This window comes from Lutra lutra, chromosome 7, assembly GCF_902655055.1.
Source record: "Lutra lutra chromosome 7, mLutLut1.2, whole genome shotgun sequence".
In the NCBI taxonomy this organism is placed as follows: Eukaryota; Metazoa; Chordata; class Mammalia; order Carnivora; family Mustelidae; genus Lutra; species Lutra lutra.
Window position 1 is genome coordinate 17,213,051 of NC_062284.1, and position 22,995 is coordinate 17,236,045.

Consider the following 22,995-nt stretch of genomic DNA (forward strand, 5'->3'; position numbering starts at 1 on the left):
CGTTAACCCAGGGGAGCTCCATCACCTAGCAAACGAACAGATGGGACCCATTTAGACCCTGTTGAGGGCTGCCATGGGCTCTGCCCAGGCAGCTGCCCTGAGACCACCTACCAGCCCTGGTGGGGGTGTGTGGTCCACAGTGGAGACCCTCTTTGGGAAGAACACTTTCCCAGGCCCCGGACATGGCTTCTAGGAGCGGCACACCTGCCACTCACTAGCCAAGCGATCCCAGGAAGTCCAAAGCCATCTGTGGGGGGCAGGTTTGCCTCAGTAGCGTGAGGTGACCAAGATGGCGGCAGGTTGGGTGAGGCTTGCGTGGGAGAGCATTCCTGAAGCACCCACATAGTGCCAGGCCACCCACAGGCCCAGTCAGGGGCTCAGTCCTCGTGGGGATCTGCCTGCCTCCAATATTCTTGCCACCAGGAAGCGGACCCCATGTCTACCTCCCCACCACTCACAGTCCCACCCAGCAGTGGCCAGCCCGTGGCGGTTAGGTATCCAGCAGCCTCCAGTCCCTGCTACCTGGTGAAGTATATATGTTTTCCAGAAGCTGCCCTAAAAATCCTTTTGGAATCCAAGTCAGGGTATAAATACCATAGGCTTTTCTGAGAAGTTCTGAAGACAAATTATTAGCCAGTAGAAGAGTGAAGAGCTGGATATCACAGAGGGCACGTACCTCGTCTTCCCTAGCGGAGGATTGAAGCCACAGACTTTGTTCTCAGACACAAAGATGAAAGGCAGTTTGTAAGCATGCCTTGAAGGGGTTTCGGTTTGCCCCAGGCTGTCCCTTTGTGAAGAGAGAACAATAGCACAGACTTGGGGAGAGGAGGAGGCAACCCCCTCTCATGGACCGCCCCCAAGAGCAGTTGACTGAAGCCCCCACTGTCTGTCCTCTGGGCTCCTTGGACCTCTGGGGACAGTGTCACTCATCTCCAGTTCCGGAGTGTGGTGAAGTAGGCAGTACCTGGCCTCTGTCTAAGCCTTACTTTGCCTCTAACTTGCAGAGTGACCTTGGACACGCCCTGGCCCTCGGTCCTCTAGATGGGATGTGAAGTAAGATACCTTCCAGACTTTTCTGAGAGGAAACAAAGATGTGGGAGAGAGGGTAAGGGTTCTTCTCTGGCCTCACCCAGCTTGCTCCCTGCAGCTTTTCCTTCCTCACCTGGCCTTGAGAGCCCAGAACAGACATGGATGCCGACATCTGCTTGAGGAGCTCAGAGGCAGGCCAGGCTCGGGCTGGCTGGGCATTTTGAAGCAAGAAATGGGCCCTGCCTAAGAGCTGAGGAAGGGCCTCTCAGAGCACATGGGGCTCGAGGGGGCTTTGGGAAGGCTGAGGAGGGAGGAGGATGGAGAGGGGTTAGAAGGGAGACGAAGGGAGAGGTGAGTGGGCGAGGCCAGCCGTGGCTCACACTCATTTCCACCAGCAGGGCTGTACCACAAACCCACCCAGAGGCCTCCCCGGGTTGGAGGTGGGGCAAGGGGGCCAGCCGGGGCAGCTGAGGAGGGCCATGGGCAGGTGAAGGCCCCCTGACTGTGGCCGCTCCTGGGGGCCAGGTGACCTTTCAGAGGAAGTAAACTCCAGCCCACTGGAGCTGGGCGTATGCGTGTTCCAAAGCCTGTCTGGCTTCCTGTCTCCACGGGGGACACAGGGCCACGGAGCGGAGCATCTATAACCCCGGGGGTGGGGAGTGGGCTGCACCTGGGATGGGACCCAGCAGAGCGGCAGCCTGAGAAGGCAGGCCGCAGGAGGGAGAGTGGAGAGAAGGGAGGGTCACGGAGGTCTCTAAAACACGAGACTTCATCAAGAGGCAACGCCTAGCTTCTGATACTCATTTAATTTATGTCTACTGCGCAAAATGTGGGGAGAGCCGAGGATAAGAGGGGGCCGGGGAATTTATCTTGGGAATTACATCTTGGGAATGCACCCCATACTCGTGAGTCTGGTCCCCATGGCCAGGGATCCCACCCCTGACCTCCAAGACTCTGACCGGGCCCCTTCCCAATCCTGCCGGGTCTGGACCCTACAGAGCCCAGGCTGTAGATGGAGCCACTTCCAAACAAGGTCGCCTGTGCTGGGCAGGCTCTGCCTCTCAAAGGTTTACACTGAAATGTACTTGGCTTCCGCCCATTTCATTTTAATATCCTTTAGAAGAAGAGTTATAAACACAAGGCCAATGCCCTGAACACTCAGCGGGGTTGGGAGAGCTGTTAATACCAAGTTTGTCTATGGCTGCTCCGGGAAGCCGGCCAGGCTCAGGTCAGTGACATTCCAGGAGCCTGAATTGGAAGTCCTTATGCAATCCCAATCCTTCGTGACTTCTAGGGCAGTTTTGTCTGCATAAGGAATGCAGGAAAGGCACAGGGCAAAAGGATTCGCTTGAGCGTGGAGGCTGAAACACGCTGGCTTCTGGGCCAGGGGCGTTCTGGCTGTCCGAGGGCAATACCTTCAATGGGCGTTTAGTGAGCAGGCTATGGAGAATCCCCAAATGAGAATTTTTTCTCATTAATGATGCTTTTTAAAAAAAATATGTATTCTGCACAGATAGATTTAAGCACAGGGAAGCAGGGCTGAGGTCCTTGTGCCTGTGGATTTCCATGGCATTGGGCAGAACATGCAGATTTGTTCCCAGGGGATCTGGCTGGGATTTCTAGATGCAAAGGGACTAAAGTCCATCACAGTCCTGCCGTCCTGGGTAAAAGACAAGCAGAGAGAGAGAGAGAGAGAGTGTGCGCGTGCATGTGTGCGCTCACGCACACACGCTCAGGGATGGGGTGGGGTTGGTCTCCCCTTAGCTCCCCTTAGTTTTCAGACAAAGATAAGTTCCAAATTCCTCCCTTTCCTTTCTCCATGCTGGAGGCAGCAGAGGCCTGGGTCTGTTTCCTTCATTCTTGCTCAGGGGGGCATTGAGCAAGAATGAAGAGAGAGATGACTAGAAAACCCGGGCTTCCTGAAAGGCGGTGGGAATGCACCTGCCCACTCCCATGGCAGCTCCTGGCTGGCCAGAGCCCAGCTCATCCCTGCTTCCAAAGGCATGCTGACTCCACACCTGTGACACGGGTCCCCTCGGCCTGCACCACACTTAGGCATTGTGGGTAAGAGACGCATCAAACTCCGGATCCCACAATGCTGGGTGACTTGCACAAGGTCAGTCGACTTGCCACAGCCTTTTGCACATTCACCACAGAGGGAACGAGGATTGTGACAGATGCAGTTTTCAAACTAGTGGACACAGTAGGAAGGGTCTGAGGTTTCTCCTTGCTTGTGTTCACTTCTTCTTCTTCTTTTTATTTTATTTATTTTTTTTAAAGGTTTTATTTATTTATTTGAGAGAGAGAGATCACAAGTAGGCAGAGAGGCAGGCAGAGAGAGAGGAAGGGAAGCAGACTCCCTGCTGAGCAGAGAGCCCGATGCGGGACCCAATCCCAGGACCCTGAGATCATGACCTGAGCCGAAGGCAGCGGTTTAACCCACTGAGCCACCCAGGCACCCGTCTTCTTCTTTTTTAAAGATTTTATTTATTTATTTGACAGAGATCACAAGTAGGCAGAGGCAGGCAGAGAGAGAGGAGGAAGCAGGTTCCCTGCTAAGCAGAGAGCCCGATGTGGGGCTCGATCCCAGGACCCTGAGATCATGACCTGAGCTGAAGGCAAAGGCTTTAACCCACTGAGCCACCCAGGTGCCCCTTGAGTTTACTTCTGATGTGCCCATTTAGGCAGCCTGACGCCTTAGGGATGGGGGCTGGTGCTCCTCTCCACACCTGTTCCCAGGATTCATGTTGCTGCCTGACAAGCAGCTGCTCTGATTCCCCGGATTCACTGCCTGACCTCAGCGCTGACTCGCCTTTAAGGCTCCAGCAAACTTTCCTCCTCACGGCATCCCGGTGCCAGTCACTTCCAGTGAAGGGGTCATCAGGAAGCACCCTATAGACGGAGACAGACTGTGTCCTTTTTGGGTAGAGTGATGAGTAGACAGAATACAGACGGAGGGAATGGGCAGGGATGGGGAGCTGGCCACGTTCACTCGCTTGTAAAAGTTGGGCTTGTGAAAAGGATTAAGTGAGCACGTGTATGAGTTCCAGCAACTTCAGAGACAAGGCCAGCTCGACTAGCGACCTTATTCTCACCATGAGTCCTGCTATGTTTCTAGCAACCAACCCACTAAGCCTCAAGCCGAAGGGACCCCGTTCCCTAGTCCGTAAAGCCAGGCGCAGCGCCCTGCCCACCCCTCCCGGGGGGAAGTTTTCGAAACATCTTTATTCTCCTCCTATAGTTCAAATGCTGTCTGGCAAGTCAGCTTGTGGGGTTCAGGCCACCAAAGACAGAGGGGGAGCCCAGAGCCCGTTCGTGTTCCTGGACTAACACATGCCCTCTGGCCCTCCCAACCCACCTCTCTGGGCTGCTTCTGCTCTTCTAGTCCTCTCTCTGTCCCAAATGCCACAGACTCCTCCACAGGCCTAAGGCGGCAGGCAGAGCAAGGAAGGAAAGGGGGCATGTGCAGCCCTTTTAATGTAACAAGGAGGTCAAGAGCCTGGGTTCAAATCTGCTGCTCCCTGGCTATGCACCCCTGGGGAAATTGCCTAATCTCTCTGTGCCTCAGTTTCTCCATCAGAAACTGGAAGGACTTATACCAACCTCACCGAGGTGTTGTGAGGATTAACTGGGTTAATAAATGTCACTGGTTAGAACCATGCCTGTATGCACCATGATAAGCATTAGCTCTTACTACTATTATTACCACGCGAGGTCATTAAATTCTCACAGATCGTATTATGGTATCATTGTCATTCTCAATTTACAATACCCAAACTTATATTTAGACTAAAAAATGTATGTAAAAATAAAACAAATAAAAATATAGGTGTGTATACACACACATACACGCACACACAAATATATATATATGTATATATACACATATATATATATATGTGTATATATACATATATATATATACACTTGGATTGTCTGATTCAGTGAGTCATGAGAAGCAGAATGGCCTAACTTTGCAGCTAGAGGGAAAAACATTTCAGGACACAAGTTCTATCAGTCTTCACCCAATCTATACATTTTTCAACCAGCTGAGATGCTGGCAAACGGGAACCCCTCTAGGCAAAGAGGGTCTTTGGGCCTTGGTTTCCTCGCTGTTTGGTAGTCTCTCTGTCTCTGTCTCTCTTTTTTTTTTTTTTTTTAAAGAGAGAGAGATTGAGAGAACGAGTGGGAGAAGGGCAGAGGCAGAAGCAGACTCCCCTCTGAGCAGGAAGCCTGATGATGCAATGATTTGGGGCTCAATCCTAGGACCGCAGGATCATGACCAGAGCCAAAGGCAGCCGCTTAACCGACTGAGCCACCCGGGTGCCCCTAGCTGTTTGGCCTTCTCTTAGGCATTCCCAAGACTCCTCCATCCCCAGAACCATCCAGTTGTCTGAAACCCATGAGGCCTTGAGGAAACCAGGAAGGGCCTGACAAGCACTCATTACACACCTGATCTCCGGGGCAGAAGTTGCAGGTCTGGTCCTCACACTTGTTTTGCCCCATGCAGAGCCTGAAACTTACTTGAGTTAGTTGGCATCACTTACACATAAAAACTTAGATTTCTGCCTTCTCTTGAAAAGGCAGATCTGCCATAGAAGCCTGCCTTCCCCTTGGTGGTAATGGGCTAGAGAGACCGCTGCTCACTTTCGGTAGGGTACGGCTTCTCCAGTTGCTACCGTCCTCAGCCTTCTGCACGGTCTCTCTCACGTTACAACCAACAGTAGCTGCCATTTACGATTACGCTTGCTGCTACTACTGTATTGTGACTCTCTGTGTCACTCATACAGCCTACTTGATTCCTATAGACACTTAGATTTGTGACTCCTGCTAGTCTAGGGATTTCCATCAAACATGCACTGGCATCTTAACTGTCTTACTAGTTGGGAGTGGAAGGGTCTTTTCCCCTACGAAAGGAATTTTAAGCACCAATGAGCTGGTTAAAAAACTGCTGGATTTTTGAAGGTTTTGTAGTGGATTGTTATATATCGAGCGTTCCAGGGAGAGAGGATCTGAAAGTGTTCCAGCCTTCTCTCTCTATCCCTAGATAGGCTGCTCGGCTCCAAAAAGGAGACCAGAACGAGGAGTCTTAAGGTCGGGTGGACGGATGGATAAACCCTGAAATCCTCTTCACCAGCTCCTCCCTGGACTGGAACCCCTGCCTCACCCAGAGATCCGTGCAGACCACGCTGCTCTTAGAGGTGTCCCCTTCGTCTTCACCTACCCGCCAGCCTTGACATCCAGCCCAACTCCTGTACCCTGTACCCCAATTATTCTGGATCTCAATTTTATGCTTGCTGGCCCACTGGATCTTATTTTACTATAGTACAGGACTATCTTTATCTGATATTTTGCAATATACCCATATAGGTCTTCTTTATTTATTTCTAAATATTCTGACTGCCTCACCCTCACCAAAAGTCACTGGAATATATGTTCTCCAGCAACAGAGGCATACTGTATGCTCAGAGTCCAGAACTGTGGATTAAAGAACTCCCCAAGCTTGCTGCTCTACCTTTTACATGGGGCTAAGAAAAACCATGTGAGTCATAAATGGCAACTTCCTCTTGGACTCCTGAAACCATGTAAGTTCATCCTGATGGAAAGCCCAGTCCTGTGAAAGTCTGTGGGCTGGGGTTCCGACAAGCCAGATCTGTTGCCACAGTAGCTCCACAACAATCCTTAAAAATAGATCACCTTTGAAAGCAGAGCAGATTTCCCTGTAAGCCCAGCATGGATTCTCTGGGGCTCTTAATAGCTCTGGCTGGAGGAGAATTCACTGGATTTGAAAGCAAAAGATTAGAAAAAGGCCGAACAGAACAGAAACCAAAGAACACTGTTGAAGCTAAGGGAGTGGCACAGATATGCAGGGCCACATAAAGCCGCCAAAGCTCTCCAAGGGTCCTATGTCACAGACACTGCCCACCTGTGGGCCCATCCTAAATTCAGCAGGTTACAGACCCAGCAGCGGGTTAGAGACCCAGCAGCGCACGTGCAGCCACAGGGGTGGTGGTGGGGTGGGTAGAGCGGGCATCGAACCCTGCCCACAGAAGGTTTGCGCTCACCTTGGTGCTCGGTACTCCCAGAAGCTACAGCAGCGTGGGCGACAAAATGTGCGGAGACCGCTGCCTCCTCTTGAGAGGGGTTTTTGCTCAGCACGATGAGATGCGCCTGTCACCAGGGAAAGAATAAACAAGTTTATCTACTTGCTTGGTGGCAGCAACAGGGAACTGGTCTTGCAGTGAGTGATCAGCCGAAAGCCAAGGAACTTTCTAGCCAGGTAGACAATATGATTTATGTGGAAGCACAGTCGATTCTTTAGAAGACCTGAATCTTAAAGGCATGGGGAAATGGAGATGGAGAGGCTGGGTCCAGACGGCTTGAAGCTGTGATCAGGGCGCATCGCTAAGTAAATCATTTAAGTCTTGGCTCCTAGGAGTGTGGTAGTGTGGTGTCAACTGAGGGGGAAGAGGGAGGCGGGGAGGAAGGTTTCCAGAAGGAAGGAGATGGGTTACAGAGTGCCTGTGATGTGCAGAGGAAGTGGGCAGCCCAGGCCCCTGCCTAAGCCCAGGCTCCTGCCTGCGCTCAGCCCAGAAAGGGGGACCCCGAAGGCGTTCGCAGCCTCCCCAGTGCCTGACCCACCAAGCCCACTGGCCTGTATCCTCTTCACGCTGGCCCATGGGGCTGCTAGAGCACAGAAAACAGCTCAGTTCCTTGAAAATAAAGCCCAATTTAAAATTCTTTAAGAGAAAAAAATAAAACCTATGACCCCTTGAATATAAAATAAAAACAATCCTCTCAAATAAAATGCAAAATAGATCTCTCCAAATAAAAAGACAGAAAAAAAAAAAGAAAAAGAAAGCTATATTCATCTGACTGTCAACATTTAAAGTTTTAAAAACGCTATTAGTATGTTCATTCAATAAACACACAATTACTGATCGCCTGTGGCAGGAGGGGCCCAGGCTAGAAAGTGTGCGCAGTAGGGAAAGGCCTGGGAAGTGAGCATAACGTCATACAATAAACTAATGCAAGATGGCAGGTAGTTAGCAATTAACTGCCAAGAGGGTGACAGAAATACTAAAATACCGCAAATTTAAAAGGCGAAACTCCAGACTGGGATAGGCAAGACACACTAACAGCAGCTAAGGTTTCTTTCTCATTCGTAGTATCCATTTTACTTCTCTTAATTGTTGTTATCCATGTTTTGTAGTTGGGAAAGTTGAGGTTGTGGAATAGGTGACTTGCCCATGATAGCTCACAGCTAATAAAGGATGGAGATAAGACTCTGATCTTGATACTCTGATCTTACATTTGCTCCCCTTCCTGCCCTCCCCACCCCCCCAGCCCTGGCCCCTGGTCGCAGACATCACTGATTGATGCCATGGGAGCTGGCCTAGGAGACAAAACCCTACTATTAGAACTTTCTAGTCCAGGGGTGCCTGGGTGGCTCAATCTGTTAAGTGTCTGCCCTGGGCTTAGGTCACAATCTCCAGGTCCTGGGATGGAGCCCCACAGTAGGCTCCCTGCTCAGAGGGGAGTCTGCTTCTCTCTCCCAATCCCTTCCCATGGCTCATTCTCTCTCAAATAAATAATAAAATCTTAAAAAAAAAAAAAAAAAAAAAGAACTTTCTAGTCCAGACCAAACAGTGAGACGGCAAAGACACAGTCACTTAGTTTTCTGATGATCAGCTGAACCCATTTCTGAGTAGACGCTAGACTGGTGCCTCATTAGTCATACTGAAAATCAGCTGAGTTACTAGCTCTAGACTTTTTATAAGGGCTACTCCAAATCAAGATTGCTGATAATAACTTTAATCGTTATATTAGAACAACCAGAATTTCATATTTGTAAATGCTAACAATATCCAATGTTTTAAAAATACTTTTCTTATTATAGGATATAAATAAGTATCTAAATTGAATCAAGTAATTCCCACAACCTACGAATTAGTCATTATCCTCAATTTGGCCTGGAGCTCTGACCTGAAATGCTTTCCAAATAATGCACACCCCAAAAAGTAAAGACAATCGGAGCCACGGGGACAGAGTCAAACCATCACATGGTCAGGGTTTGCAGAGAGGGAAACAGGAAAAAAAAGCTTGCCCCATCCCAAAGGCAAACTGAATCCTGTTTACTTGGGGTCTTCCCCCGCTAACTATGTTCACAATCCACCACTGGGGAGACCACCCGGCGATGCAAGAAAAGATTTAACTCACATTGTTACAAAGACTTTTAACACACACAATACTTTAGATTGATGAAAACCCAAATTCAAAATAAAAAAAGATTTCATATGTAGTTTCCACTCACTATCATAATTCAAGGCAATGTAAAAGATGTCTATCAAAATTATTTTCAAATGAATAATCACACGTTCTGAAAGCTCTGTAGGTCGCCTTTTGCTTCTGGAGACAGGAAGCAAAATCTTCCAAGGGCAAAAATGCGCACGATATCAAGCAAGTGGATCCTGAGAGCTTAAGGGAATCTGAATTTCACAAAATTGTCATAACCTCAACTTTTTTCTGTGTGAGATACTAATATAAGCACTTATTATTTTTTCAGAAACTCCATCCCTGATCTAATTTATATCTGATGCTCTTGAAACTTCTAAAAACCATTCGCTGGTTGGACATTGAGGGTGTTGGTGGCGGGGGGAATTCAGGAGGAAAAAGGAACCATGATGTTTAAAATGTGCAAGATAAGTATCTCATGGATTCGGTAAAATTAAATTCTGTTTAATTTAATGCAATCCCATTCAATTTACCTTCATTTTTAACTGCTTTCTACAAGCCAGACTGTGTCCTTCATCACACTTGGTCCTGCCTCGGTCAGGTCCACCCAACTTCTAGTCCTCTTTCCACTCCCCTCTTGGCACTACCCATCAGTAGTCTCTTCCCTTCCGGGCCAGCTGGGAGCTCACCACCCCTCACTGCTGTTATTTTAAAAAAAAAAGTTCTCAACTTCACTGAGGCCTTATTTCAAATGGTGAAAAAGGAGGAATCATATAATCAACCAGGAGAAGGGGAATGAATCTATTGCGGTTTATTCATATGAGGATTGAATTCTACCAGGGTGTATTAAGATGGTTACATTTCAGAAACATACCAGCGGACAGAAGAGTAACTTAAAAAAGGTAGTGGAACATCACGGCACCGCTGAGGTTCAAGTTTCTGTTCTGAAGCAAAAAACAAAACAAAGCAAAACCCCCAAACCCTTTCATTTCAAGCACAATCTTCCAAGTTCTCTAAAGACCAGAGCAGTTAAAAGCTACTCTCCCTGAAGCAGGTGGAGAGGGCCTGGAGGTTCACTTAGCTGCGCCCACCCGGCTGCCCCCAAAAGACCCTCCGTGGAACAGGAGGGCTCCGGGAGACGCAGATTGAGAACCACAGCTCTGCAGGGAATGGGAGGCCTCCTTAGCGAGCAAGCACAAAGGCAGTTGACAAAGCTAGTGATTAGATTACCCAATTTGCCAAACTAAACCACTGCTCTGTTTGATTCTGGAACAACGCTCTGTTTGCTGCAAGAATATAAATACCCCTGTTGTATACATGAGAGCATTTAAGGACTAGTTGTTAGTGTTAACAGAATTACAGGAGCCATGCCTGCCTGTCTGGCTTTATGCAGGAGCCCAACTAATGGGCCCCGTTGGGGATCTGTGGCTTGACTGTATTCGCTCCTCATTATTTATTAATCTCCCAGGGCTCAAATTTCTCCTCCCGTTCTTTGTTGTCTTCGGTATCTTATGGTTATATGCTTATCAACTGTCGTCTTGAAGCTGAGAAGGGAGTGTTTAATGTTTCTAAATCTCGAGCTGTTAGCGTGTTGTACCGGGTCAATAACAAAAACCAAAACCAAACCTTTAATATCCCGTCTCGAGCAAGGTCCTTACTTGAAAAACCTCATTCACAAGGCCAACCACCTCCAGCCCTGCCAAGGGACAGAGCAGCTGTTGCTTTCTGGTCCTTCTGTGCGTTTCTGGGGGAAACCACAGAGTCCACAGGGCCAAGCCAGCTGTCAATAGACCCAGCCAGAGTTGGGGCTGGCAGGCTCTTATCGAACTGAGGCTGTCCCCCTGGATTTGTGAAATGTGTAATCATTCTTGAAGAGAAAACTTGATGACTAGTAAAAAGGATGCTTCTACTTAGGCAAGCAGACCCCATTATGTGAACACTCAACTTAAAACATGCAGGGTTCTGACGGCGGAACCCCAGCTCTTGGCAGGAGGGAGGGACAGATTCTTTTCCCATTTGGTAATAAGTAGGAGATCACTGACTCGGAGAGAAATCTCCCCTCCCATAGCCAAGTGGAGAGTACACAAGTCGCTCAAGGAACGTTTGCGGACCTAAACTGGGTCTCTTTACCCTGGGACAGGAACACTCACGGGGAAGACGAGATCAGTCTCCAACTCAGTAACTGGCGGGATCTCTTTGTACAGCTGAAGGCTTGCACTGGGGAGGACGGTGGGAAGGGAGAAACTCACACTGGTTCAGCACCAACTTTTGTCAGCCATGGTGCTCCGTGAATTATATACACCTGCTCGCTGAGTCACAGAATGAGCCGTAAAGGTGATGTCAACAGCCCGATTTACTGATGGGGAAAATGAATTATCTGGGAGATCAAGCGGCTAATTGAAAAGGTCACATCGAGGGGTCCGTGGCAGGACAAGGATTCAAACTAAGGCCTGTGATTCCCAGTTGCACCCTTTTCTCGTCTAATATCTGGTTGTTAAGAGAGTAAAAGTTACAGAATGATGATTTTCTAATCAACATAATGAAGTGTTATTTGAGAGTCAGAGAAATAGGTGCTGGGAAATAGACTAGGCCCAGAAGTTGAAATGGGCTGGCGAGGGGGGAGACCGGGCTGCCAATGTGTGGGTCCCGAAGCAGCTTCTGAGAACTAACCACCGAAGGACGGCACCGGAGTGGAGAGTTAGGCAGTGGGTGATGGATGGAGCAGATGATGAAGGTGCTTCCTGGGGTACCTGGGTGGCTCAGTGGGTTAAGCCTCTGTCTTCAGCTCAGGTCATGATCTCAGGGTCCTGCAATCAAGCACCACATAGGGCTCTCTGCTCAGCAGGGAGACTGCTCCCCCCCCACCCCCCCTCCTCTCTGCCTACTTGTGATCTCTTTCTCTCTGTCAAATAAGTAAATAAATAAAATCTTTTTTTTTTTTTAAAGGTGCTTTCTACCACATGTCTCTGTGTCTGCTTTGATTCCAGTCCCCTTGTCACTGTGAGGTGTGAGCTTGCTGTGTTCCTCCTAGAACTGCCCAGCCAAGTAGTTACATGGCTTTCCCTCCTGGCCTTTGCGGGAGCCCGCGGTCCCACCTTTTAGCTTTGGGCTGGTGGCCTTGTACCAGACAGGGTCACATTACAACTCCAGGCTGACACTTCCTTTCCTCTCCAGTCTCTGGCCAGGAGGGAAGCCTCTCATGGCCACCCACCCCGCAGGGGCCTGGGGCAGCCGGAGAGCCTTGGCTAAGCGAAAGATGTGGTTGGGACTCCCCGGGGGTGGGGGTGGGGAGCAGATGAAAGAGAAATCACTGGGTGCAGAGGGCATCCAAAAACTGAGTTCCGAAGGGCTCCAGAGGAAGCCGGTTTCTTTTAATAGAGAGTCCTCTGTGGCCGCCCTCCAGTTGTCAATTTTAGCTCTTCCAAAGGGCTAAGGAGAAAAGGTCCTCCTCTCTGTAAGGGTTAGCACCAAAATAGATATGTGGAGAACTTAGATTTTCATCTGCTCTTGGTTACTAGTGTGTGTTTTCTTAAAACATAGCTAGATTTTTTTATAGATTATAGGAGTAATACCCCTATATAATTTTGAAAGAGCCTAAGTGGTAAGTTAAAACGCCCTCTCCCTTCTGTCTATAAGCCTCACCCTCTTCTCCCCATTCGCAGTCTGACTTCTTACAGCGATCACTACCAAGTTTCCCCGAGTGTCCTCTTTGAAATACTGACATGCTTATGCAAACGCACACCTGCACAGACGCGCATACTCGCTGAGGGCCTGACTCTGCCCTGCCGCCCCCTCCCCCAACTTCCTCGGCCACCAGCCCTCCGGGCTCTGCCACAGTGACTCCTCTCCCCTCTCTTCAGGCCTCTCTGTTGGGAGCTCTCACAGCACCTGGGACCTCTCTCCAGGTGCAGGTCACAGTTGCCTTTCACATTCACCTGTGTGACTATTCAGCTAAGGCCTGTGTCACTCCCTAGGCTGCCCCTGGACGGGAGGCACCTTGCGGGGTCCGATCAGTTGTTGACTCAATAGTCTGTAGCCAGACTACATCTGGCTTTTTAAAAATAATCATATCCTCTGGGCATCTCTCAAGGCGGAACACACGTATCATCCATCCATCCATTTATCTATCTATCTATCAAGTGTGTGTTTAATTTCCAAAGGCTCGCTGTTGCCAGCGACACGGTTTCACTGCGTATACATCTTTGCACACGTGTACACATCCTTCTGTTGGGTAAGTTTCTAGATGTGAACCGGCTGGTCAAGGGGTCAATGCATTATAAAATTGTAGAGGGAATATCAACTGTTTTCCCCGCAAAGTGGTGCCAATCCCCATTCCTTCCAGTGATGCCTGCTTTCTTGTACCCTTGCCATCCCCGGCATCATCAGACTCTTGGTTTGCTCAGTTACAGTGTATTTCTTTAATAACAAATGACGTCGACCATTATTTTTCTACGGTTATGGGCTATTTGTAGTTCTGCTTCTGTAAACTGACCGTTCCTGCCTTTTGTATCTATTCCTATGGAGTTGCCTTTTTCATCTAGATTTTTTTTAAGCTTTATTTATTTATTTTAGAGAGGGAGAGAGAGAAAGAGAGCATAAGAGGGAGACGGAGAGAGAATATCAAACAGATTCCCCTTTGAACACGGAGCCCAATACAGGCTCCATTTCAGGAGGTGCTGGTCACTTAACTGAGCCACCCAGGCACCCCTCACCTAGCTTTTATAAGAACTCTTTCTCTATCTTCTCTCTTTGATATTTATTTTTTGACTTTGTGATATTTTGTCATAGAGAAGTTTTTTGTTTTTATGCCATCAAATTCATCCATTTCTCTTTCTCTTTTTTTCTTTCTTGTCCCCCCTCTCAGTCTATACCCAGAGGCACATATGCAGAGGAAAGATCCGACAAGTATCACAACTGACTCTTCTTGGAAAGGAGGCCCCAGATGACTTGTAACTCATTTCTTTGTATTTTTCGGCATGGCTTGATCTTTTAAATATAAAGAGCATTATCATTTTTATAAAAAAAATAGTTACTTAAAAAGAAACAATATAGCACCTGGATTTATGTCATTCTTGGAAAAGTTTTATGATGCATAGAATCATAATTGCATTCTGCACCTTTCCTAATTTTAAACAAGAAAGGGTAGTATTTTCAGAGATTTGGGAAATTATAAATAGTGCATTACAGCAAATACACAGCAATGAACCAGAACCAATCAGAGGTGTTGCCATTTGTGGTGTCATCTGAAGCTGGCAGGAGTCGGGTGTGAACACCTGTCACCCATACCCTGGGTCTGGCCAAGGCTACCCAAAGGAACCCGAAGCTACATTTTCTGACCTCCAAGTGTTTGGTAGTTTGACTGATAAGTTAGTTTGCGATACTTTGTGACTCCAACTGCCCACAAATCTGGGAACTACTGAGAGGCAGAGCTGCCCTGAAAACGGAAAAGAAAGACAGGCAAGTCAACTATCAGAGATGTTGAAAAGCGGCCGAAGCTCGTGGGGCGTCAACTCATCCCCCTACTGAACACACACACCCACGGACATCCTCACAGAAATGAGATCCTGCGAGTTTTCTTTCAGAGAGGAAAACACGGGTCTATTGCCAAAATCTGCCATGAACAGTTTGAGAAACAATCGTTCCTGCAGGTTGTCTGCAGACCCCTGTGGCAAGGGGACTGATGGGGCCTAGAGCAGCCACGTCACTGGTCCCGGGGACCACCACCTTCCCTGTGTGGTGGCTCCATGGGGCTTCGTATTTTTCTCTACTTGAATGGGTTAGTTCCCGAAATACTTTGGAACTTGTCGACATTCTACAGAAAATAAAAGGTCTTTTCTCCCTGGGCATTTCTGTCACTCCAAAGGAATGAAGAGCGGAAAAACTAGAGGGTAAAATAACAAAACCCCTTTTCTTTGCGGGTACTTACTAAATGGCTTTTAGGCGAGGGCTCCCCTGGAGAGCTGCAGCCACACTGTACCTTTCTGTGTCTAGGTAAAGCTCTTAGAGAAAAGAGGAGCCTTGATAAATGTTTAATAATTACTGTTAATAAATAAAAGAAGCTTATACTGGCAACATGCCTAACGGCTCACAAAGCAGTTTCCATTTTGAACCTTTGAGCAGTTCTGTGAAATGGATAGGGCCTTTTGTAGGACTGGATTTTTTGTTTTGTTTTGTTTTGTTTTGTTTTAGAGAGGTTAAATGACTTGTACAATCAAAGAGCTGGCAAACAGAAGACTTTGGACTCCCACTCGGATTTTCTGACTTCACACCCAATGTTATTTCAACTTCACAAAGCTCTCTCTCTAATAATGATTGGTAAGTATTTATTTAAACACTCTCCAATCTTTATTAAACTCAAGAATAAACAATAAAAGTCACTGATTAAATTTTACAAGTATTATAAAAATGAGTGAATTACTCTACAACTCTAATACAGAGAAATCTTTCTAAAAAATTCAAAATCCAAATGCAGTGAAGGGAAATGTTGAAAATGTGAAAGCAATTAAGAAAACTTTTGCATGGCCAAAAAGCATTATGAATCTACAAGAAAATATATTAGAGCTAATACATGGGTTCAGCAGGATAGCAGCATGTAAGGTAAACCTACCATTTGTATTTCTACACACTAGCAATGAACAGCAGGGAAAGGAAATGAAGAAAAAAACGTTTTTGTTTCTAAGAGCATCAAAAGAACAAGACACCGACACCTGGGAATACATCCCCCAAAAGAAGTACAAAACTTATACTACAAAACATGGTTGAAAGAAACCAGGGAAGAACTAAATAAATAAAGATATCTTATGTTCATGTATGGAAAGCCTTAATATTGTGAGGAAGTTAATACAAACTCAGTGTTTTGTTTTGTTTTTCCAGAAACTGATAAGCTTAACCTAAAATTCACTAAACATGTAAGGAGGCCAGAAGAGCCAAAACAATCTTAAAAAAGAGTAAAGAAGTTGGAGATGTCACTCTTATAGGTTTCAAAACTTACCATAAAACTTGTGCACAAATGTTCACAGTAGCGTTATTCATAATACCCATAAATGTACTACTACAAGACATTAATTGAGAGTGTGGTGCTGCCATAAGGACAGAAATATGGATCAACAGAATAGAATCAAAAGTCCAAAAGTAAACCCTTACATTTATGGTCAATTGATTTTGACACAGGTCCCAAGGTAATTTGGTGGAGAAAAGATAGTCCTCTTAATAAATGATCTAGGGATAACCAGGATATTCACATGCAAAAGAGTGATGTTGGAGCCCTACTTCACATCCTATAAAAAATGAACTCAAAATGGATCAAAGACTAAATGTAAAAATTAGACTATAAAACTCGTAGAAGAAAACAGATAAAAGCCTTCATCGACTTGGATTAGGCAATGGTTTCTTAGACATGAGGCCAAAAGCACAAGCGACAAAAGGAAAAGGATATCCTGGACTTCAGTGAAAGTAAAAACTTTTATGCTTCCAAGGATGCCATCAAGAAAGTGAGAGGACAACCCAGAGGACGGGAGAAAATATTTACACATCATGTATCTGATAAGGGTCTAGTGTCTAATATCCCCTAGGAAGGACTCTTTTAAGCCAACAATGAAAAGACAAGTAACCCTATTTAAAAATGAGCAAAGGATTTGAATAAACATTTCTCCAAAGATGGATAAATGAGCACACACACATCCACGGAGGCAGAACACCATGAGTCATTGGAGAGATTCAAATCAAAATCCCAGCGGGATACCACTCTGCACTCACGAGGATGGCTGAAATCAGGAGAGATCCTAACGCGTGTTAGCGAGGATGTGAAGGAAGTAGAATTCTCAGCCATTGCTGGTGGGACTCGGATGCTGAGGCTGCTTTGGAGAACGGCTTGGCAGCTCCTCAAAGAGTCAAGTTCTCTTCATACCCAAGTCAAGTTCTCCTTATCCCCAAGAGAACTGAAAACCTATATCCATGTAAACACTTGTACGTGAATGCTCAGAGCAGCAGTATTTGTAATTTCCATGGAGTGGAAGCAACCCAAGCATCCATCAACTGATGAAGAGATGAACCAATGTGGCCCATTGGTATTACAGAACATTCGTCAGCCATAAAACAGGGATGAAGTAGAGGCTCCCGGCGGGCTTAGCTGGTTAGGCATCTGACTCTTGATTTCAGCTCAGGCCATGATCTCAGGGTCATGGGATCGAGCCTTGCATCTGGCTCCGTGCTCAGCAGGAGATGCTCTCCTCCCTCTGCTCCTCCCCCAGCTCATGTGTGCTCTCTCTCTCTCTCAAATAAATAAATCTTTTTTTTTTTTAAAGGAATGAAGTACTGATACTTGCTAAGCATGGATGAACTTTGAAAGCAATATGCTAGATAAAAAAGTCAGACACGAAAGGCCACATATGATAGGATACTATTTCTATGAAATGTCTATAACAGCCAAATCCACGGAGGCAGGTAGACTGGTGGTTGCTAGGGGATGAGCAGTAGAAGAAATGGGGGAGTAACTCACAGTGGGTGCAAGTTTCTTTTGAGGTGATGAGAGTTGTTCCGCAATTGGATAGTGGTCATGCTTGTACCGCTTTGTGAATATGACCAAATTACTACACTGTACACTGTAGAAGGGTGAATTTTAGGGTATATAAATTATCTCAATAAAAACACCATAAACAAAATAAAATGCAAATGACAAATTGGGTGAAAATATTTATGACACATGTCATAGATAAAGGGGCAATATGTGTCGGATGAAATGACTTTTATTTTTTTTTTATTTTTAAAAGATTTTATTTTTTTAAAAGATTTTATTTATTTGTCAGAGAGAGAGAGCACAAGCAGGGGGAGTGGCAGGCAGAGGGAGAAGCAGGCTCCCTGCTGAGCAAGGAGCCTGATGCGGGACTCGATCCCAGGACCCTGGGATCATGACCTGAGCCGAAGGCAGATGCTTAACTGACTGAGCCACCCAGTGTTCCTGTAATGACTTTTAACAGTTAAGGGAAACTAGATAAAAATTTTATTAAAAAGTAGACAAATGATAGGAAAAGAAAATTCACAAAAAATATATTAAGGAAATCCACTGAACCTATGAAAAAATAGGCAATTTTATTGTGCAGATTAAAACTATACGGAATCTTCACTTCTTGCCTCTCAGATAGAACTAAATGAAAAGTTGACGAAATGGTCTTTGGGAAGAGGCTCTTGGGGAAACAGCACAGTCTGACTTTGCTGGTGGGAGTATAAATGGTAGACGCCCCAAGAAAGGCAATATCCAGCAAAACTACCCACACAACCAGCTCCCTTTGGCGGAGCATTCCCACGTCTAGGAATTTACTCTGAAGATACAACTCCAATAATATAAAAATATATGTAAGATTATTCATTAGAACATTATCTGTAATTACAGAATATTGGAACCTATTGAAATGCCCAAACAGAAAATGATTTGAGAAAAACACAGTATGTACCTAAAGTGGATTATCATACCTTTGTACAGATGAATGAATTGCTATAAAGTGATTTCCAGAATATACTGCTAGGTGGAAAAACAAAACATACACACAGCAAATAAATAACCTGGTGGGAGGAGGGAGGGACTTTCCTAAAAGTAGAACGTCCCCTCCACTGATAAATGTGGATGGGATGGCAGAATGGAAAATCATTCATCCGCCACCATCACTGTAGAGAGTGGTTTGGGAAAGATTCATCAACACATGCTAAACGTTGAGAAACTGTGCAAAGGAGTGGGATATATACGTGGTCTTAAAATTGTCTCTCTACTGAATGCTTATTGGCTGCAAAGGGAACAACGGTTCCCATACAGGGAAGAATCACTTTGATTGGGTGATAAACGTAGCGTCACTAATGAAGGACAGGTAGATGTCATGTGCCTCCAGATGTACTACCCTAAGAAATACAACATCCTTTTGCAGTATTCTGGCTGGGCATGCATTATCCAAACCTAGTCACAAGAAAACATCAGATAAACCCAAACTGAGGTATAGGCTAGAAAACGGCTGATCTGTACGCTTCACAAATGTCAATGTCAAAGGAGACAAAGACAAGCTGAGAAACTGTTCTAGATTAAAGACCAGAGGCATAATGACTAAAGGTAACACATGAACCCGGACTGGATCTTGTATTGGATGGAAAAAAAAAATGCCATAAAGGACAGTACTGGGACAACTGACAAAGGAGAATATGGCTTCTACCAATGAGAACATTCGTGAATTTGATAACTGTATTGTGATTACCTCAGAGACTATCTTTGTTAAGTACTCAGGGATAGAAGGACACAATATAATCAAATACTTCCAGATGATTAAAAAGTGTAAATAGTTACCACTTTGTGCCTATATATGCATGTATGTGAGTCTCTATAGACAGACAGGGAGAACAACTGTGGCAAAATACTTTAAAATGGTGACTTTGGGCGGGGGTGGGGGGTGCCTGGGTGGCTCAGTTGGTTACGTGTCCAGCTCTTGGTTTCAGCTCAGGTCCTGATCTCTGGGTCTCAAGACTGAGCCTGGCATTGGGCTCCATGATTAGTGGAGAGTCTGTTGATATTCTCTCCCTCTCCCTTTAGGCTCCCCATCCCCTAATTTCCCTCTCAAATAAATAAATAAATCTTTTTTAAAAAATGGTGAACCTGGGCCCCACAAACAAGAGGAACTACTTAACCCATTTTCCATTCACATAGTACCGAGGGCTCTTAGAGGTGATAAGGCCTAATATACTGGAAGGTAGAATCCTTTCGATGATCCCTGCTCTTAGAAATTACAATTTCTTTCTCTACGCTAGGATTTCCTCAGCTATGTCCCAGGGAACACTAGCATCTCATAGATATAGGATTCTCGATTCTCAGTACCACATTTGGTATTTCCAATGCACAGTAAAACCAGGTGTTAGACACGTGTTTAGATTTAACTTAATAGTTCCCAAATTTATTTAATCACAAACATCTTTTCTAGGAAGACCTATGAATTCTTGTGAGATGTGTGAGATGTTAGTATTCTCTAGAACATAGTTTGGAAAATGCTTCTCTAAACCAAATTCAAATCTTTGGAATGCCTACTGCTGGGTCTTAGAAGCCACCTATCTTCCATTCCAGTGGCTTTTGTTATGGATACTGACCTTCCCTGGGGGACTCTGAGCACATTATCACTTGATGCCTTTGAATTTTAGAAACTGGTACAGCAAAGATTGCATGGAGATTTTAAGGGCGGAAATGGATATCCTCAGGAAACATTTAGGAAACCCGGACTAAGGACAAATTTTAAATTAAATTTGAGATTATATTGTATCACATGGGAGTGAAAAATAGTGTAAAAGAGTTGGCAAGGTTGGTATGAAACTGGTTCGGTTAAGAACAAAGGGAAACCAACGTCTGGTGGCTAGATAAATCAAAATTACCCTTTGGCAGAATGTCAACCTGAATCAAGAACTATAAAACATTCACATCTTTCCTTCTGATGGTTTAACGTCTGAAAATTTATACCAGCAAAATAATCAAAGAAAAAAAGCATTTTGTATAAGAATGTTCAGAATTATGGATACTGACAAAACATGGCAAGTCCACTGAGCTCCTGCATTCCGTAAATGGTCCCACCAGCCTTACCTTAGCCAGAAACCTGGCCCAACACCACACTCCTCCATTTCCTTCACTTCCCCAACTCCTTAGCTCACTGTTTCTAGTCTCTATGCATCTCTCAAGCCTGTCCATGTTTTTATCCCCATGACAACACCTGGACACAACACCCGAGTCCAGGTGTTATCATCCCCCACCTGGTCTGCTGCGACCGTCTCCTGATACATCCTCGATTATTCCTTTGCCCTCCAGTCCATTCTCCACACTGTGACCCTTCAAGACTGATAATCTCATGATGTCAGTCTTCCTGCTTGAAAACCCTTAACTGCCCTAGGATGAAGCTCAAATTCCTTCCCATGATTTTCAACACCCCACTTGAATGATACCGATCTAGGGCCTTCACCATCCCACTGCCCAGGCAGAGGGAACTTGCTTCGGTTCCCTGAAGTCGAGCTACATCTCACGTTCAGACTTTTGCACACGCTCTTCCCTCTGCCTGGGCTGGTCTTCCTCACCTCTTAGTACTTCGTGAAATAGGGCTCTGTAATTAACAACTCAGGAAACAACAGATGTTGCTGAGGATGTGGAGAGAGGGGAATCCTCCTACACTGTTGGTGGGAATGCAGGCTGGTGCAGCCACTCTGGAAAACACTATGGAGGTTCCTCAAAAAGTTAAAAATAGAGCTATCCTATGACCCAGCAATTGCATAACTGGGTATTTATCCAAAGGATACAAAAATAGTGATTCAAAGGGGTACCTGTGCCTCAATATTTATAACAGCAATGTCCACAATAGCCAAACCATGGACAGAGACCAGATGTCCATGGACGGATGAATGGATAAAGAAGATGTAGTGTATTTATACAATGGAATATTACTCGGCTATCAAAAAGAATGAAATCTTGCCATTTGCAATGAAATGGATGGAACTAGAGGGTATTAGGCTAAGTGAAATAAGTCAATCAGAAAGAAAAACACCATATGATTTCACTCAAATGCTGAATTTAAGAAACAAAACAGATGAACATAGGGGAAGGGAAGGAAAAGTAAAATAAGATAAAAACAGGGAGACAAACCATAAGACTCTGAACTCTAGGAAACAAACTGAGGGTTGATGGAGGGGAGAGGTGGCTGGAGGATGGGGTAACTGGGTGATGGGCATTAAGGAGAGCACGTGATATAATGAGCACTGGGTGTTATATGCAACTGATGAATCACTAAATTCTATCCCAGAAACTAATAATATACTATATGTTAACTAAATTGAATTTACATTAAAAATTTTTTAAAAATTAGGTACGTATGTTTATTATGTTTGCTTCCTCACATCTCACTCACCACACAATCTGGTTTCTGCCTCTTGACTGCCCCAGTGTTTCCCTTGACCAAGTCATCAAGGAAAGAGAAAGGAAAAAGAAAGGAAAGAGGGGAATTTTTAAAATCCTGTATAGTGCTATGTGTCAGGCACTGTGCTAAGCACTTTAGGATTTAGGAATACTCATCCATTTATTCTCCCAACTGCCCCATGTCCTTCAGAACAGCAAAAGGTATCAAAAGACACAGAAGATACCACTTTCACTTTTACTTTTGCTCATGTTTTTCTGCTCTCTTTGCCAGGTTATCCTTCTTGACTTGACCAATGAATGCTGAAGTTACTTAAGGCTCTGTTGTATCCTTTTCTCTTCTCACTCAATAATCTACCTGCCCCCCAACACACACCACTGGGTGATCGCATCCTCTCCCAAGGTAACTAACTGCATATGCATAGATGACTTCCTGACCCCTGTTCTGAGCTCTAGTCCCGATTATGTAACTGACATTTCCACCTGTATGGGCATCTCAGACCCGCCGTCGAAACCTGAGCTTGCCATCTCTCCAGCACCTGTCAACGCCTGCTCCCCAACCCCCACTGTACCTGGCACAAACATCCACGCAGTCGTTCAGACCAGAAACCCAGGAGTCATCATTGATTCATCCCCAAGCCCTCTTCTATCTATCTATCCAATCTATCTCCATACCTCATCAATTCTGCCTCGTACATCTTTGTCAAACCCGTCTGCTTCTCTTCATCCTTACTATCATCATCCTTGGCCCGAGGCAAAATCATCTTCAGCCTTTGCTACTTTGGTAGTCTCCGAACTGTTCTCCCTACTTCCACTGT

The 22,995-nt window shown here is 45.6% G+C and overlaps 1 protein-coding gene across 6 annotated transcripts in view; it reads right to left on the reverse strand.

The window, feature by feature from the left end:
- Positions 1 to 22,995, reverse strand: part of TTC23 (tetratricopeptide repeat domain 23) — a 105,415-nt gene that overhangs the window by 25,899 nt on the left and 56,521 nt on the right. For all 6 annotated transcript variants that reach the window (XM_047736381.1, XM_047736382.1, XM_047736378.1 and 3 more), the window contains exon 7: positions 7,095 to 7,200. In XM_047736381.1, the coding sequence (XP_047592337.1) occupies positions 7,095 to 7,200 (106 nt within the window). The remainder of the gene's footprint in view (positions 1 to 7,094; positions 7,201 to 22,995) is intronic.